Genomic DNA, 18,506 nt, shown 5'->3' with positions numbered 1-18,506 from the left:
TGTTTTTTTAAAGAGGAAAAAGGGAAAATGAAATCAATTTTAGGACTAAAAATAACCATTGAAGAGAAATATTCATGAAGTGTTGATTGATTGTTTGCACAATGGAAAAAAAGATTAATTTCTCCACCCAGACTCATAACCCTCATCAAAATCAGCTTTTTGTGGGGCCCCTGGATAGCTCACTTGGTTAAGCATCTGACTCTTGATTGTGGCTCAGGTAATCTTATGGTTCGTGAGTTTGAGCCCCACATCGGGCTCTGAGCTGACAGTGCAGAGCCTGCTTGGGATTCTCTGTCTCTCTCATTCTCTCTCAAAAATAAATAAATATTTGAAAAAAATTAGCTTTCTGTAAGAGCTGGCCATATCCATGTCTGGCTTCTTGAGAATGTGAGCTCCTTTAGTCAAACTCTGTCTCATCCATCCTTCCTTTTCAGTATTTCCTAATTCCTGGCATCATGTCCCACTCCCAGGAGACTTTCCTAAATATACTCTTCTGATGAGTAGAGACAATAAATATGTTTGAAGAACTAGACTGCAGAGAGCCAAATGAATTCCATTTGTACCCCTTCAGAGGGAGTATTGGTAAGATGACACTCAGGATTCAGTTGACTAAGGAGTTTAGCAGTATATTAGGAGGAAGGAAAGAAGAACACAGATTAAAATTAAGTAGCCACTAATCTGAACAGAAATCTTTGAATCTTAGAATTTTAGTGCTAAATGTTGGAAATCATTGAGTAATGAAATCCAAATATATTTCTGTGTTTTCTGCAATTATTTTATAAAATGGTTTAAAACATTTCTATTTTAAAACTCATTCTAAGGAGACAGACTTACCTGTTATGACAAAAGTCCATGTATTTGTGTAAATTTAAAGGACCCTATATGTTCTTGGTCATAGAAATATCTTAGTTTAGCTTTGTGTAACCCTGGACATCTAGTCAATACCTTGGTACCATGGTTTATAGAATGGGAATAACATATATATTATAGAATTTTGTTGTACTCAAATGAGATAATGTCTCAAAAAGCATTTTTTTTATAATCAAATATTAGTCTTCCTACTTTTTAATAAATATAGAAATGTTCTAAGTTGTATAAATTGTTCTCCTTTTAATGCATTTTAGTATTAAATATTAGAATATATCAGTTTTTAAATGTACAAACTCTTAAATTATTTTGAAAATTTTAATAAACTTTACATTTTATTTTTGGATTTTTAAATGTTTAAATTCACTCTACAATTATTTTTATCCATTTAGTCTAAGTTTTTCCACATTGGAGATATGTATATAAAGGATGATTTTTCCCTTATGAAATGTAGAATGTATTTCTGTGTTTATTATAATTTAGACAAGTATTACATGGGAATACATTAAAATTAGGAATATAACTACTATATGTTCCAGCAGTCCTACTTCTGGATATATATCAAAAGGAAATGAAATCAGTATCTTGGAAGAGGTAGCTGCACCCCTATGTTCACTGCAGCATTTTTCACAGTAGCCAAAATATAAAAACAACCTATATGTCTTCTGACAGGTGAATGCATAAAGAAAACATGGCATATGTACACAATGGAATATTATTCAGCCTTAAAAAAAAAAAGAAGAAAATTCTGCCATTTGCACAACATGAACGAACCTAGAGGATATTATGCATAGTGAAATACACCAGACACAGAAAGACAATTACTGTATGATTTCATTAATGTGCAGAATCCAAAACAGTTGAGCCCATAGAAGCAGGGAGTAGAATGGTGATTGCCAGGGGCTCAGGGGTGGGGGACATGTGTAGATGTTGCTCAAGGGTGCAAAGTTTCACTTATGTAAGGTGAATAAGTTCTAGAGATCTTAAGTACTATCATGGCATGGGGACTATAATAGCTTTCAATACTGTATTATATACTTGAGATTTACTAAAAGTGTAGATCTTGTTTTCAATATACATACACACACAAAATGGTAACTATGTGAGATGATAGCTATGTTTATGAGTTCAATTGTAGTAGTCACTTCACAATGTATACATATGTCAAGCATCACCTTGTATACCTTAAATATATACAACTTCTATTTGTTAACTGTACCTCAACAAAGCTGGGGGAGAAAAATACAGTATTTCTCAATAGTGTTTATTTTTGTCCCAAGTAAGTATTCTATAATTAAATGTTATAATAAACAGTCATACTGAAATATATTTGTATCATTAAACTTCTTGAGTATGTTCTAAAATGTATCACTTAAAATGTATAACCATTTATATCCTCAAAAACCTGAAATTTTGTTTTTGTTTTTGTGTGCATGGGATGGAATTTGGTTTTCATATTGTGACTGTGAATGAACACCAGTAGAGGGAGCTCCAGCTCTTCTTTCTTGGTGAATTTAGGGGTCAGCTTGAAAATCAGATTCTGGAAAGGGCACACATTGAGATAAATAATGCATGGTTATGAAAATTTTTAAAGGTATCAAGGGATGACGATTATATTTCTTCTTACCTTTGAGGGGAAATAGTCTCACTTTGATTTCCATGCTTTCAAGTTAGCCACCCTCAAGTAACTAAACAAAAAACTTCTATGTCACGTAACCTCTTATAAGTGATCCATCAGGTTGCCTTTTAGAATCAAGAATCTGTCTCTGGTCAGTTGAGGAGGAGGAGGAGGAGGAGGAAGAGTAATGGTGGTAATGTTACTATCTGAAATGAGGTTAAGTAAAATTTTAAATAACTAATAGTCACACTAGCAAGGTCATACTAAGGTGAATTGCTGAGTCACTATATAGGATAGGGAAAGGAAAAAAAACATCTCAAACTGCGAGGCATTCAGAAGATTTTTAAGCCAAAATCTAGAAAGGTTCTAGAACCTTTGGTGATATCTAGAAGGCTGGACCAAATTATTACCTGTCAGTTTCTTTATAGACCCCAGAAGAAAATACCACGTGAGGCTACTGGCTTACAACAACATAGAAGATGGCTATCAGGCAGACCAGACAGTCAGCACTCCAGGATGCGTGTGTAAGTAAGAGTTATGGTAGCACATTTTAACTCTGTATGGTTCACAGTCTTTTTTCTCCTCTTCCTTCTGTAGATTTAAGTCTCATTACTAGTTGGAATCGTTGGTGGTCTTATATCTTCCATGGTGCCTAACATAGTTATCTTCAGCAAGTACCTGCTCAAAATAAATATTTAAGTGAGATGTATTTAATTATAAGAACCTATTTTACTTTTGCAAGCAAAAGACCATTAGAAATTTAACTGGGAAAAATAACCCTGAATACCTTCTGCTTTAACCTTGAGGCTAATACTTTCTTCCAATTTCTGTTCAGTTTTACTTGTGCTAAGACCTGTTAGGGCTTATTGCTACTAAAGAGGGTTTGGGTTTAATTTTAAGTCCATAGCTGGCCTTCTGGATGTTTCAAGCTGGTAGTTTGACTTCTCAGTGCTTCTGTTTTACAATCTAAGTATTGATAATATTTGATCCCTTCTCTAACTCATGGAAGAGTTGCTGAGAATTAAATGATACACCTCTAGGTGTATCTATGAACCACTTTAGTGGAAGAAAGACTTACAGCCAACTTATATTGTGGGGAGTTATGATTTTATCATTTTGCCACTTTCTATAGTAATATCATGCCATGCAGTAAAGTAACATTGTCTTTTTCAATAGCTGTTCGTGATCGCATGGTTCCTCCTCCACCACCACCCCACCATCTCTATGCGAAGGCTAACACCTCATCTTCCATCTTCCTGCACTGGAGGAGGCCTGCATTCACCACTGCACAAATAATTAACTACACCATCCGCTGTAACCCTGTCGGCCTGCAGAACGCTTCTTTGGTTCTATACCTTCAAACGTATGTAGCTTCTATTAATAGTGTTTTTCTTTGCTCTTTTCCCCACTCATACATGTTTCTTACCATCTTCGGCCAGCTTAAGCTTTACCTGAAAGCACTTGTCTCAGGACTTCCCTTACTTATAAAATGGCTGGGAGTTTTGCATCTTTATCATATCGAGTTCTGAAAACTGTATCTTTTGACAGTTAGTTTCTGTAAATGATTTTTTGTTGTTGTTTCCCCCGCCTCATGCAGTAAGATTAGATGAGAAGCTAGTATTACTTTCAAGTGGCTAAAGTTAGCATAGTTAAAGGAAGAAACAAAAGACCCTTTTTATGCTAGCATCAAAAAATAAAACGAGTATTCTGTTTTCTTGGTTATAGTTAGAAAGATGCCCATCATTATGATTTAAAAGAATGATTTGATGGGGCGCCTGACTGGCTCAGTTGGTTAAGTGTATGACTCGGTTTCAGCTTAGGTCATGATCTCAATGTTCGTGGGATGGAGCCCCACCTCAGGGGCTGCCTGCACAGAGCTTGTTTGGGATTCTCTCTCTGCCCCTCCCCCCCCCCGCCACCCGCCCCCCCTCACCCCCCCCACTCATGCTTGCTCTCTCTCTCTCAAAATAAATAAACTTTAAAAAAAGAATTATTTGACTTGTAGTATTTCAGAGGAAATCATTTTGTATTGGGACGTTTCTATACTGCTAATTTCCTAGTTTCCTTTCAGAGAGGCAACTTGTAGGCTAATTTATATAGGATAATACCAAATGTAGTATTTTAATAGTCAAATGAGATTGATCTTTTAGGCTAAAAAATTGTTTTAAAGAAAATGAGGTGATAAATAAGAACAGTATGCTTTACCTATATTGACTGGAAATACTGATAATCTTTTAGAAACAATGCACTACCAGCATTAACAACTTCATTGCTTGTTATTATAGATCAGAAACTCACATGTTAGTTCAGGGTCTAGAACCCAACACCAAATATGAATTTGCTGTACGATTGCATGTGGATCAGCTTTCCAGTCCCTGGAGCCCTGTTGTCTACCATTCTACGCTTCCAGAAGGTAAAACAGTTATCTAAATGTGTAAAAATATATATGTGTCGCTTTAAAAAAGATACTACCCTTGTTGCCACCTTGGTTGATCTGTATGCATTTGTTTTGTTTCTTAACTTTTGAAATTTATTTTTTTTTATTATATATTTTTTTAAAAGTTCCTCTTACCGCATGTATTGCACAAGTAGATGGGCTTAAGTCTAGCCCCTCTCTTTAGGGAACATTAAATTTTCTAAAATCAGGTGTGCTATTCAAGACTGCACCCAAATAATTAAAAATGGAAGGAAATAGCGTATTTAATGATGTTAGGAGCCCACATTAGAGCAAATGTGAGTGGTAGGTTATGTGCACAGTGTGGTGAATGTGATCCCTGACTGAGCACCATTTCTGTAGCTTACCTGTGCCTCTTGCTGAGGTATTTCATGTCTGTGGGACTGCATTTCCTTTTCTGTAGGATGAAGGTAAAGGAATGGATGATCTATATAAGGACCATTGCGGCTCTGTTCTAATTATGCTGAGAGAAACAAAGGAAGGACATTTACTCCAGTGAACATAGGGCCTGTTTACTGTGGTTTTGGCTGTATTCCCATATGTGATGTGGTACCAAAACCCAGCTCTTCATACTTTTAGTTCATATTAAACTGGGGTCACCTAAAATCCCAAGACTTTACTGCTTTCCCAGATACAAATCATTAGTCTAAAGTCTGCCCTGTAAACTCACTGATTCACAACTTTTTGGAGAATAACTAAAAATTTGATCTCAGAAGTATTTCCTTCAGTGGCTTCCTGGATCAGCTAAATATATATTCTGTACATTTTAGTAATAAATGTAGTTTAAATTCAATACCTAAATGGGGTATGAGACTCAATATTTAATGGGCAGTTGCTACTGGTGGAATTGTAAACTTTTCTAGTTATCAGTTTGGCAAAACAATATCAAAAGTCCTAAACATGCTTACACCCTCTGATTCAGTAATTCCCCATCTAGGAATCTACCATATCCTTTTTCATGATGTTTTAAACATTATAAAAATGAAATTACCTCTCAGAAAAAGAAGAAAAAAAATAATATTTTACCCTTATCACTAGTGATCTGTAATAGCTGTGATTCTGAGATTTTTTTATAGTGGTTTCTAGTTTTTCTAACTCTTTTCCATGACTATGCATCTATTAACTGGGTATTTGAGTGTTTATCACCATTTAATCCTGGTAATACAGTATTTTTTACATGTGTGCACAGCCCCAGCAGGCCCACCGGTTGGAGTAAAAGTGACCTTGATAGAGGATGACACTGCTCTGGTTTCTTGGAAACCCCCTGATGGCCCAGAGACCGTGGTCACACGCTATACCATCTTGTATGCATCCAGGAAGGCCTGGATTGCAGGAGAATGGCAGGTCCTACACCGAGAAGGTAAATATCCTAAATTCTCAACGAAGATGGAAAGTAAGGTTACTGATGATAAGGAAACAAATGGAAAGAAGGATCTAGTTTATTTTAAATTTATATTTATCAAGTAACAAATTATTAAGGATTTGGGCTTTTAAAAAAAATTTTTAACGTTTATTTTTGAAAGAGAGACAGAGCATGAGTGGGGGAGGGGCAGAGAGAGAGGGAGACAGAGAATCCAAAGCAGGCTTCAGGCTCTGAGCTGTCAGCCCGAACTCACGAACTGTGAGATCATGACCTGAGTCTAAGTCAGATAGATGCTCAACTGACTGAGCCACCCAGGCTCCCCAGGGCTTTTTTTTTTTTTTAATGTTTATTTACTTATTTCTTTATTTTAAGAGAGAAAGCATGAGTGGGAAAGGGGCAGAGAGAGGGAGAGAGAGAATCCCAAGCAGGCTCTGCACTCTGTTTCACCAACCGTGAGATCATAACCTGAGCTGAGATCAAGAGTGGGAAGCTCAACTGACTGAGCTCCCCAGAGCCTCAAGCACTGGGGTTTTATTCAGAGAGCATTGGGAAGCCATTAGCATATCTTAAGCATGAGCATGTGATTCACATTCCAGAAGGATCACTTTTGAATATTGTGAATAGAAGGGGTTTGGTCCAGGAGAAATGGGTAAGAGTAATACAGAGACTAGGAGGTGACTGTAGTGGTCCAGGAAAGAGACAATAAGCCTGGATGAGATCACTGAGGATTGAGATGGAAAGGAGAGGACAGTCAAAAGATACAGGGGAGGTGAACTTGACAGGACTGGGTAGTTTATGTAGAGAAGGAGAGGGGTAAGGAAGGGAGAATCGTTACAGATGATTACTAGATTTCTGGTGGTGGCGTGTCTTACCCTGGAGTAGCAAACGCTGGAAGAAGACCTGGTTGAAGGTAGCAGACCTGAATACAGCTACTAAAAAGGCCCACATACAAATAAATTGGCCCATATAAATAACTAGGGTCCACTTAAGTACAGGGAAAAGCTGAATGGGACATAGGAACACTGGATTTAATTTTTGTAACACTGATTTTTGTTTTTAGCTGAGAAAAACTAAATTCTAAAACGTTTTAACATTCTTACTGCATGCTTTTATCATTCTATCCTTTTTAAATTTTTGAATCTTCCATTTGGAAAAGTCCACATACCAATTTTCAGATGGGCCATCACATAAATGGTAAAGCTTTATTATTTTGGCGCTTCCTTAATTTAGACATGCATACTGGGAAAAGAACAGCTTGCCAAGCAATTAAAAACTTAAGGATTTTAAGAAGGAAATTTGTTGGCCATCTACATATTCTAAACACTTTACAGTGTTTATATTTCTTCATACATTTTGCCTTTTGAAGGGAGTATTTACCTAATTAAAATAGGTGTGGATAGGGGCGCCTGGGTGGCGCAGTCGGTTAAGCGTCCGACTTCAGCCAGGTCACGATCTCGCGGTCCGTGAGTTCGAGCCCCACGTCAGGCTCTGGGCTGATGGCTCAGAGCCTGGAGCCTGTTTCCGATTCTGTGTCTCCCTCTCTCTCTGCCCCTCCCCCGTTCATGCTCTGTCTCTCTCTGTCCCAAAAATAAATAAACGTTGAAAAAAAAATTTTTTTTTTTAAAAAATAAATAAAATAGGTGTGGATATAATATAAAACTCGTGTGGATATAATATAAAACTCTCTATGCAAACGTAAAACAAACAAGTGGTGACTTTAGTTGGAATTTTAATAGTCATATATTCATATTTTTCATTCTGTAGAAGCTCCACTAAGTAATGATTTCCTGGTCACTGAAGAAACTTGAATGTAATAAGTACTTGACAGCAATGCAGTTTTATGTGTGTATCAATTGATCTATTGCTTCCTAACAAACCACTTTAAAAATTAGCCATCTTATTTTCTCACAGTTCTGTGAGTCAGCAATTTGGACTGGGATCAGCTGGGCAGTCTTTCTTTTGGTCTCTTCTGAGGTCACTCATGAGACTAAAATCATCTCATGATTTCAACAGAGTATGGGTAGCTTAAAAACAGCAGGAGAGAGTTCCAGCATCAGGAGGAGAGGGAGGAAGCTGCACGTACAAAGCTTTGCAAGCCTGTGCTTGTTTCATATTTGCTAATGTCCCACTGGGCAAGGCAAATCAGATAGGCAAGCCCAGAGTTAGTGTGGGAGAGCACTGCCCTTGGGTGTGGATAGACAGAGGCACCATTTATTTAGGGCTATTAGTCTTACAGGCTACCACAGTATTCTTTTAATGTATACTTTAGTTTTAGTTAATTCCAAAATGATTTATTGACACATTTGACAAACTTGATTTAATGAGGTGTTATGTATAAGTAATTAATCTTATAAGTAAGTAATTTATCACAGAAGTACATATTCCCTTTAGCTCTTCATTTGTACCTGGCTAAAAAGAAACAGTATTTTGTTTTGGTTCCTTTCATTGCATTCATTTGTCAGTTTCAAACAAGGTTCAGAAAACAGTATTTTGCCTCACTGATGACCCAGTAGTGAAATGGATTGTACTTGTAGGTTTTTACATCTGTATAAGCCTTTCTAACTATATAATCATGCATGGGAGAAAAAATCTATTTTTGCCATTATCCTACTTTTGTGATTTTAAGACACATTCATAGCAAAAAGCGTTTGTCTTTTGTTAAGTATAGAGAACGCCTTTTTATAGCTAATGTTAGTATTTCATAGAGGACAAAATGAATAATATAGGTAAAAAAAAAACATTGAATTTATTTTTTTGAGAGCAAAAAACATAAATGGTTTGAGTCATCCACTTTTATTTAAAAAAATTTTTTTAATGTTTATTTATTTTTGAGGGAGAGAGAGAGAGAAACAGAACGTGAGTGGGGGAGGAGAAGAGAGAAAGGGAGACCCAGAATCAGAAACAGGCTCCAGGCTCTGAGCTGTCAGCACAGAGCTGGATGCGAGGTTCGAACTCCTGAGCCAAGCTGTGACATCATGACCTGAGCCGAAGTCAGATGCTCAACGCGCTGAGGTTGGCACCCATGCACCCCTGAGGCACGCCCCTTTTTAAACCAAAAGCAAAAAACACAACATGACATTTAAAGAAAGAAATAGAATGTAAAATGGTCTTTCATGTCTAATTATGGCAACTTCCAGAAAAGGTAAAAGGATAGAAAGATGAGGGAAAAGGAAGAGGAAAAATATCAGTATTTCTTTCCTATATGTCTATTAATCTTCTATACATATTTTATTATACATTTTATGTGTATATTTAACTCACATATTTATTACCAAGTGGAATAAGATTTTCTCGTTAGTGAAAACGTTAAAAAAAATGTTTTTTTATGTTTATTTTTGAGAGAGAGAGAGATAGAGTGTGAGCAGGGGAGGGGCAGAGAAAGAGGGAGACACAGATTCCAAAGCAGGCTGCAGGCTCTGAGCTGTCAGCCCAGAGCCTGACGCAGAGCTTAAACCCAAGAAGTGTAAGATCATGACTTGAGCTGAAGTTGGACACTCAACCGAGTGAGTGACCCAGTCCTCTCCATTAGTGAAAACATTTAAAAAAAATGTTCATGATGACCAGATGATATTTGTGGCTAAAATTGTACATGGTGAAATGATGGGGCAGAAATGTGATATGAAATTATACTTGTGTATAATTTAAAGTGATTCAGAAATTATAGTCTTTACCTTCCCAATCTGCAGTAAATCATCACAAACTAGTCAATTATTTTAAAATCTAAAAGGCACTGAGAAATTATGCCCTATACTATAGCAATTCCTGAACTCTATTTCTCATAACGTGAGTGTCCCAAGATTATCCAAGATGTCCCTTGTTCAAAAAAAAAAAAAGTTCTATGAATAAATAAATTTGGTCTAAATAAAGATATCATTTCTGCCTATTCGGGATTCACACTGGAAATTAAAGTCCTTCAGTAAAGGAATCCATTTAACTCAACATTTGCCAAATAGAATACCAATAGTAGGAACAAATTGATTTATTAAATGAATTCTTACTGAGAGATTACTGTGTGACAGGCTCTTTTCTAGGCATTGGCAGTACTACAGTGAACAAAACAGTGTTCCTTCCCCATTGAAACTTATATCTCAGGTAACACACAAACAAATATGTAAATGTTCAGGTATGTCCTAATGTTATAAAGAAAGCTACAATGGGGGGAAGAGACAAAGTGATGGAGGTAGTAAGGTTAAGTTCTTTTGGAAGAAAAGTCATCTGAGCAGAGCCATGTGGATATCGGAAGAAGTACAAAGGCCGTGAGACAGAAGTGTGCTTAGCATGTTAGAGGAACAAGAAGGCCAGAGAGGCTAGAGTAAGGGACAGAGCAAGCAGTAGAAGATCAGGGGGAAGGAAACCAAGGGCAGATCTTATAGGCTGGACTTTGTAGACCACACATTTTATTCTAGGAGAGATGGAAGACATTGGAGACTTTGATCAGATTTACATTTTGAAAGGATTACTCTGGGGGTTCCTGTGTGGCTCAGTTAGTTAAGCGTCCGATTTTGGCTCAGGTCATGGTCACATGATTCATGAGTTAGAGCCCTGCACTGGGCTCTGCACTAAAAGTGTAGAGCCTGCTTGGGATTCTCTCTTTTCTCTCTGCCCCTCCCTGACTCGCACTCACAATTCTCTCAAAATAAAAAAAATAAACCTTAAAAAAAATTTTAAAGGATTACTCTGGCAACCACCTGAAAAACTGATTATAAGCAGGTAAGTGTAGAAGTTGAAGAGACCATTGGACATACAGCTGTCCATGTGAGAGTTAATGGGCATTTGGACAGGAGTGATCATGAGGAAGGTAGTAAGAAGCTCTAAGAAAACAATTTGAAACAACAGCATGCTAGATTTGCTGCAGATTGATACGGAGTGTAAGGAAAAATGAGAAGCAAAATTGACAGGATAAATCAAAGGCTTGGTTTTTTCAAGTACAGAGGTTGATTAATCAGTGTGAGGGTTAAATTCATGGGAGAGGTGTGGAAAAGTTAGTGGTATAACTAAGAGATAATCACCATGTACGTGATCTTTAAAACTATAGGACTGGAAAACAATCACTTAGTGAAGACAGAAGTGAGTTCTGAGACTGCATTCTGGAGTGCTTCTCCAGCCTCAAAATCTTTTCCCGTGCTTTTTTATCCTAAATGAACACTCCTTTGGTGACAGGTATTTCATATTTTAATAGAAGTTCAGTTGGTGTTTACTGAGAAATATATGAAGCATTATGCTAGCCACCTTAAGCTGTTCAAATGTGCAAAATATTTCTGTCTTCCAGAAGGGAAAGAAGGGAAGGTCAGAGGTGAGGAAGAAGACTCCCTTTCACTGAGTGTATACACTTATGTCAGAGACTTGCCAGTGGTAGTTTATTTAATGCTTTCTAATAATTATATGAGGTGGGAATTATTGCCCCCATGAGGAAATTAAAGTTCAGTAATGTGCCCCAAGTCACAAATTACATAGTTGGGAGCATGCCAGCATTTGATCAACATTGATCCAACACTGAAGCTATTGTACTGTCTGGTTTGTGAAACTCCAGAACAGCTAAAGATTAAGATACATGTGAACAGCTGTGGACCAGAGTAGTCACATTAATTGAGATTGAGCTAGTCTGCTGAGAGAATACAGGGACAGGCATATCACTTCAACATTTGGGAACTGCTTTGAGTAAATGGTTTTGTTCTTCAGAAAGCAGCCAGAATGTTAGTTTCCTTTTTTGTGTGAAGGACGATTTTTTCATGGGACGCGTCCACACAGCTTATCTGTTTATAAAACTTAAATGAAAAGATTTTTAATTTCAGGTAGGGATTGGTTTTTTCCAAGCACTTTAAAAAATTAATGTAAAGTATTCTATGCTAAAATGAAAACTCAATTTATGTATATGTCTATTGTGAAGAAATTGAAATGATTTTCCTTCTAGTTAACTGTAACCTGTCACAATACATCTTTGTTTTTTTTAATTCACCTGGCTGAGAATATGGTAGCCATAGAAAGACTCTTCCTGATTCTAAATAAGGGTCAGTTTGTTTATTTAACAGTTGTGTACTCATGTAGCTCACACTGTCTTCAGGCCAAGCTGAAACCAGAGAACATGAAAACAAGTATGTTCAGCCCTCGCGTAGCTACTTGGTTCAGCTGCCTCACACCATGTGACCTCAGAGGTGGCCTCTGAATCATGACCTGAGCTCTGAGATCACCCCACATTTCACTTGCATAATGAAATATACTCTAGCAAGTGTAGGAGAATAGTGAGGTCTGGCCTGGGGGTGACTGCTATAAGCTCTTTGAAGCTATTATTTTTTTTTAATTTATTTATTTGAATTTAAGTTATTTAACATACAGTGTAGTATTTGTTTCAGTAGTAGAGCCTAGTGATTCATCACTTACATATAATACCAAGTGTTCATCCCAGCAAGTGCCCTCCTTAATGTCCATCGCCCATTATAAGGATGCTCTGAGTCGGGGAAAAAGTGAGATGAAGTCATCTTAGGGAAACTAGGTTCCCTGTGAATATCAGCCCACAAATGCAGGCTTGGGACAACTTTCTCATTGGACACTCTTACATCTACATTATTAACGTTAGAATTAATTCCTAGGGTGGGAATTCCTTTTGTAAAAAAATACTTCAGTGCAGTGGCAGAGCAAGAGCAGAGAAACCCCACAAGTAATAACAGTACACATATAGGAATCCTTCTTAGCCATCATGCCAACAGAGGAAAGATCTTTTGATACCATATATATATATAAATTTAAGTGATGGTTCCTTTGGAGGATAGTAGATGCTAAGCAGAATATCAGTGGTAGTTTCGATAGTTAATCTAAGATCTAGGTCTTCAACACTCTGAGGTTCCTACATAACTTCGGCATTTTCCTTCCTGTTTATTTTTAAGAAATTTTAGATAATTGAGAGAGTGAGAAATATCTTCATACTTTCAAAAATAATTGTGTTGTTTCTAATTTAAGAAGTAAGAACAAGATCCTCTGTCACAACTGATTACTATAAATAGTTTAAACATTTCTTTTTTTTCCGTTTTTCTTGTTTATTTTTTTAAGTAATCTCTGTACCCAGTGTGGGGCTCACACTCACGACCTCAAGATCAAGAGTCACATGCCCCACAGACTAAGCCAGGCAGGCATCCCTAAACATTCCTAAAGGATCCCTAAACATCCCTTTTTCTAAAAGAAAAAAAGACTTTCACATTGGATTTAAAAAATCTAACTATGACTGTTGAATCTGGGTTCATTGTACCATTCTCTCTTTGTTTGAAATATTCTAAAGAGTTTTTTTTTCTCTTTAGAATACTATGTTTGAAATATTCTAAAGAATTTTTAATGCTGTTTGTGTGCATACGTATGTAAAGAGCAAATTTTATGTATATATAAAATCTGAGGGGATAAAAAACATTATATAAAAACCTAAACAAAAATACATACAACTTTAAAAAACTCCTAAAACAAAATTACAGAGAAGGATTATATAGAGGCAGTTCACATGGTACAACGTTAAGTGAAAACTCTAAAATATAAAAAATTCATGTAGTAAATATGTACTCCTACATGTACAGTGTGTATGCATGTATGCACGAACACGCATGCATGTGCGTGCACGCGCACACACACACACACACAAATAAACCAAAATGTTAACAAAGGGAGATTGTCACCTTATTTATATCTGTATTTTCTAAATGTTCTACAATAAACATGTGTTACTTTTATAATCAGGAAAACATTTTTCAAATAAAGGGTCATGGTTGTGTGTTTTTTTAAAAGATAAATAAGGTTTACTTAAATTTGTAATTTGATATATTTATAGGGGCAATAACCATGGCTTTGCTAGAAAACCTGGTGGCAGGAAATGTGTACATTGTCAAGATATCTGCATCAAATGAGGTGGGAGAAGGACCCTTTTCAAATTCTGTGGAACTGGCAGTCCTTCCAAAGGAAACCTCTGAGTCAAATCAGAGGCCCAAGCGTTTGGATTCTGCTGATGCCAAAGGTCTGTATACTGCCACAGTCACTGATTTTTCTTAAGAACATACAGTATTTTTTTTTTCAGCTCTTCTGTACTGTTTTTCCTCTCCTAGCATGGCCATACCCCTAAACCTGCACTCAGCTCTTTGAGTTGTTGCTCCATGGCTGTTCCCTGCATTCTAGAAGTAAACAAACTTTACCTCAGAATTAACTGCAGTTTTCAGACTACTGTGTCCCAGTTACTTCTCTTCCCAGCTGTGCAGCCACCAAGACAAAAAAGCCACACGGCCCGAGGACTAATGGGAGTAGGCTTCCAGAGAGGTTTTGTGGAAATAAACAGCAGTGCTGGTTGTGGTGTTCAAGCTGAAAGCATGGTTTTCATTAAGAGTTTTTACCACAGAAAAACAGCCTTTCCAGAGAGAAACTTGTTTCTCTCCAGAAAAACAATAAATAGAAGAAATATCTTTAAAGAGACACCCTCACTCCATTCAGGGCAATTGTCATGTCCTGAAGGAAACCAGGGCCTCCTGTGGTACAGGACAAGCCACCTTCTTTTCCTCCTCTTTGGGGAAGTGGGCCTGTGGAGAGGGAGGGGCTTTAAATGGAGGAAATGCCAGCTGAACGTGACAGGGCTCGTAGCTCCTCGGATAGTCATTCAGTACCTTACTGCTGTGTGTGCAGGTGTGTGTGTGGGGAGGGGGGTGGTGAGAGAAGAGAAAGACAGGGAAGGAGAGAGCGAAAAAAAAAAAGAGGGCAGAGCTTTAAGCACTGGAGGGAGGTAGCACTGGTAGCTACCTTATCATGGGAAAGGAGAGCGAGGCTCATATTCACTTCTCAAATACCTTGCTACTCAGAGCGTTTAGGGACTAGCAGCATGAGTATCACCCGAGAGCTTGTTAGATTAGATGTGCAGAACATGGGCCCCACCCCCAATGTAGTGAATCAGAATCTGTATTTTAACATATCTCCTAGTGATCATGTGCACATTAAAGTTGGAGGAGCCCTGGTAAGTAAATGCAAACATATACATGGAAAACTAATCTTTAATATACAAGATCTGCTTTTAAGGTAATATGACATGAAAGCTACCCTTTGGTTCATCAAGAAACATATATGCCTTGTGTCTTTCAGCATTGTAAGTTATGCACTGGCGTTCACGTTTCATGTAATAATGTAGTATTTAGAACTTGTATTTGGAATCTTCGTTATGGGAAGATAAACTGATCTTTGAGATGACCAATAAAAGAGTAATACTTTTCTGCTTAGACACAGATACTGCCAAAAATTTTTCCTATGAGAGGAAGAAAAGTTATAGAAAAGCATTTATCAATTATGATAAATGGAACCATTTATTTTTCTGATTGATTCTGAGTGTATGTGTTTCTGCTTCTAGTTTATTCAGGGTATTACCATCTGGACCAGAAATCGATGACTGGCATTGCTGTGGGCGTTGGCATAGCCTTGACCTGCATCCTCATCTGCGTTCTCATCCTGATATACAGAAGTAAAGCCAGGTGTGTTTCCATTGCTAGACACTTTGAGGTGGTTAAAAAACATTTAAATTACAGTAACCACAAGAAGCAAATTGAAGTCAAGGGCCTTCAGGAGCAACTGGGATTTTCCACTTTAAAATAATGTTATTTCAGTTCTTAATTGCTATACAGATGTGCTCACTTTGGGAGGAGATTATTTTTTTTGCCCTTTGAAAAAACTGTACCAATAAAATATTATTTAGAAAAAAAAATTTTTAATGTCTATTTGCTTTTGAGAGACAGAGACAGAGAGCAAGCCGGCTAGAGGCAGAGATACAGGGAGACACAGAGTCCAAAGCAGGCTCCAGGTTCTGAACCGCCAGCATAGAGCCCAACGTGGGGCTTGAACTCACAAACTGTGAGATCATGACCTGAACCAAAGTCACACGCTTAACGACTGACTCACCCAAGTGCCCCACCAATAAAATACTCAGTGAGACCCTAGTTTCCTCATTTCCTTTTTATTTTGAGAAGTACAAAATATATCCTTTGGTTTCTTTTTTAAAATGGCACACTTAATCTGATGTATGTGCTGATTGAGAAGATTCCTTACTCTCTGGAATATTTTCACACTTAAGCAGCCTGCCATTGAGAGCTCCTCCCTTACTTCCTCCACAGGACATGTGTTTGGGATTCTCCAGACATGGGGTAAAACAAATACAATAATTAGGGATCTGTCCTTTGTATAAATTGTTAGTCTTATTTGTAGTTCGACTTGGGCTAAACCCTCAGTATTCAGTAAATTTGTCTGTATCTAACCTTTAATGTTTTGGCTTTTGCTTTTATTTATCCTAAAGTTTTTTACTGTATTTTTAAAAAGCAAACTCAGATACACATTATTTTTGGATAATCCCTATCACTAGACTCCCTCCATTAGCACTGATTATCAGAATTTACCCTGTAAGTTTTGTACTTGTGCATAAAAACGTACTCAGAAAGCATATTATGTTAAAGAAAGAATTCTAACATCCTTTTATATATTTAACTGGCTTAGTTTTGCTGTATAGGTTTCTCACTTTAAGAATTTTTTTATAAAATTTTTCTACACATTGTTTTAGTGATACCTAAATCTTGCAAAAGTGCTATGGTAAATTTACCATCATTAACTGGCACCTGAATTGTTACGTTAGTGTGATGGACGATCTGTCGACCTGAAAGGGAACGTGTGAATTTTAAAATTATAATTTTCTAGATAAATTTGATATAATCAATAGCAATAAATAATAGTACTTTTGTACTATTATTGAGGTTTTTCTTAAGTGTGAAAAGTAATTTTATATAAGCAGATATTGGGGCAAAAAGAAATACAGAAGGTTCTTCAAATCACAAAAGTTTGCAGCAGTGAGTTGGGATATAAAAATCTAATACTCCATTTCTAAAGATATTTGAGAAACAAGCATTGAAGAACTCCACTGTTTGCGAAGTTGTGATTATAGACCAAATTTGGTACATTTGTCTAGATCTCCTATGAAATTAGAAGATTTCCTATTCTTGCAATATTTCAGGAAATCATCTGCTTCCAAGACGGCACAGAATGGAACTCAACAGTTACCTCGTACTAGTGCCTCCCTAGCCAGTGCAAATGAAGTAGGAAAGAACCTAGAAGGAGCTGTAGAAAATGAAGAATCCTTAATGCCAATGATAATGCCAAACAGCTTCATTGATGCAAAGGTACTCTGAGCTGAGATACTGATTTGCTGCATAATCCTTCCCTCAGTTCGTCTTCCCTTTATGTGTGAAATTTACTACTGAAAAATCATATGTTGAGCATATTTCATCCATTCTCTACTTGAAGAAATGTAAAACAGTTTCCTTTTCCTTACATAAAATATTTGGGGAGAAGATGATAAGGATAGATAAAGGTGTAAAGGATTAGAGAGATACAGAAAAAAATGAGAAGTTAGCATAAATTCGATTAGATGTGGTTATATGGAACTAACATGTCTTAGATAAGGACACCAGGGTCATTAATCTATATTTACTATAATTTGAGCTGCCTTGTATTTACTGGGTATGCAGTTTTTTTATTAATCCATTCTTTTTTTTTTTTTAAGTTTATTTTTATTTATTTTGAGAGAGATAAAGAGCAAGCAGGGGAGGAGCAGAGAGAGAGAAGGAGACAGAATCCCAAGCAGGCTCTGTGCTGATAGCACAGAGCCCAGTGTGGGGCTCGAACTCACGAACCGTGAGATCATGACCTGAGCCAAAGTCAAGAATTAGATGCTTAACCGACTGAGCCACCCAGGCGCCCCTTTATTAATCCATTCTTATACTTAGTTTGGTTGATTTTTTTGACTGCCTTGAACATCAGAACATTCCAGGTACAAACAATATTTTTAAAAATATGGAGTATCTAAGTAGATGTCTCAAGATCCTTCCCTTTATAAACTAAGGAGGTTGGATATAGTAAAGAAATATCATTGGAGGATGTTACTTCATGTCCTTTCCACTATATGTAATAACAGTACAGTGATGAGCATTAGGAACACCAACTGAAAATTATTTTTAGTCACATTGCAACATTAGTATGCATTATTATAATACTCTCATAACCAGTGTGGTATAAATCAGGTATCCACAAACTATAACCTCGCCCAAGCCAGTCGATCACCAGCTAAGAATCTTTTTCACATTTTTAAAGGGTAGTTTGAAAAAAACATATAACAGAAGAGAAGAAAATGGGACAGAGGCCATATAAGGCCTGCA

At 36.9% G+C, this 18,506-nt stretch overlaps 1 protein-coding gene across 3 annotated transcripts in view; it reads left to right on the top strand.

Moving 5' to 3' along the window:
- PRTG (protogenin) overlaps positions 1–18,506 on the top strand; it is a 142,003-nt gene that overhangs the window by 103,847 nt on the left and 19,650 nt on the right. For all 3 annotated transcript variants that reach the window (XM_040492761.1, XM_040492762.1, XM_040492760.1), the window contains exons 12-18: positions 2,914–3,009; positions 3,662–3,848; positions 4,771–4,898; positions 6,130–6,300; positions 14,111–14,293; positions 15,662–15,782; positions 17,306–17,471. In XM_040492761.1, the coding sequence (XP_040348695.1) occupies positions 2,914–3,009; positions 3,662–3,848; positions 4,771–4,898; positions 6,130–6,300; positions 14,111–14,293; positions 15,662–15,782; positions 17,306–17,471 (1,052 nt within the window). The remainder of the gene's footprint in view (positions 1–2,913; positions 3,010–3,661; positions 3,849–4,770; positions 4,899–6,129; positions 6,301–14,110; positions 14,294–15,661; positions 15,783–17,305; positions 17,472–18,506) is intronic.

Source organism: Herpailurus yagouaroundi, unplaced genomic scaffold (genome assembly GCF_014898765.1).
Source record: "Herpailurus yagouaroundi ecotype Mexico unplaced genomic scaffold, PumYag 184, whole genome shotgun sequence".
NCBI lineage: Eukaryota > Metazoa > Chordata > Mammalia > Carnivora > Felidae > Herpailurus > Herpailurus yagouaroundi.
This window is presented reverse-complemented; position numbering and strand designations above follow the sequence as displayed.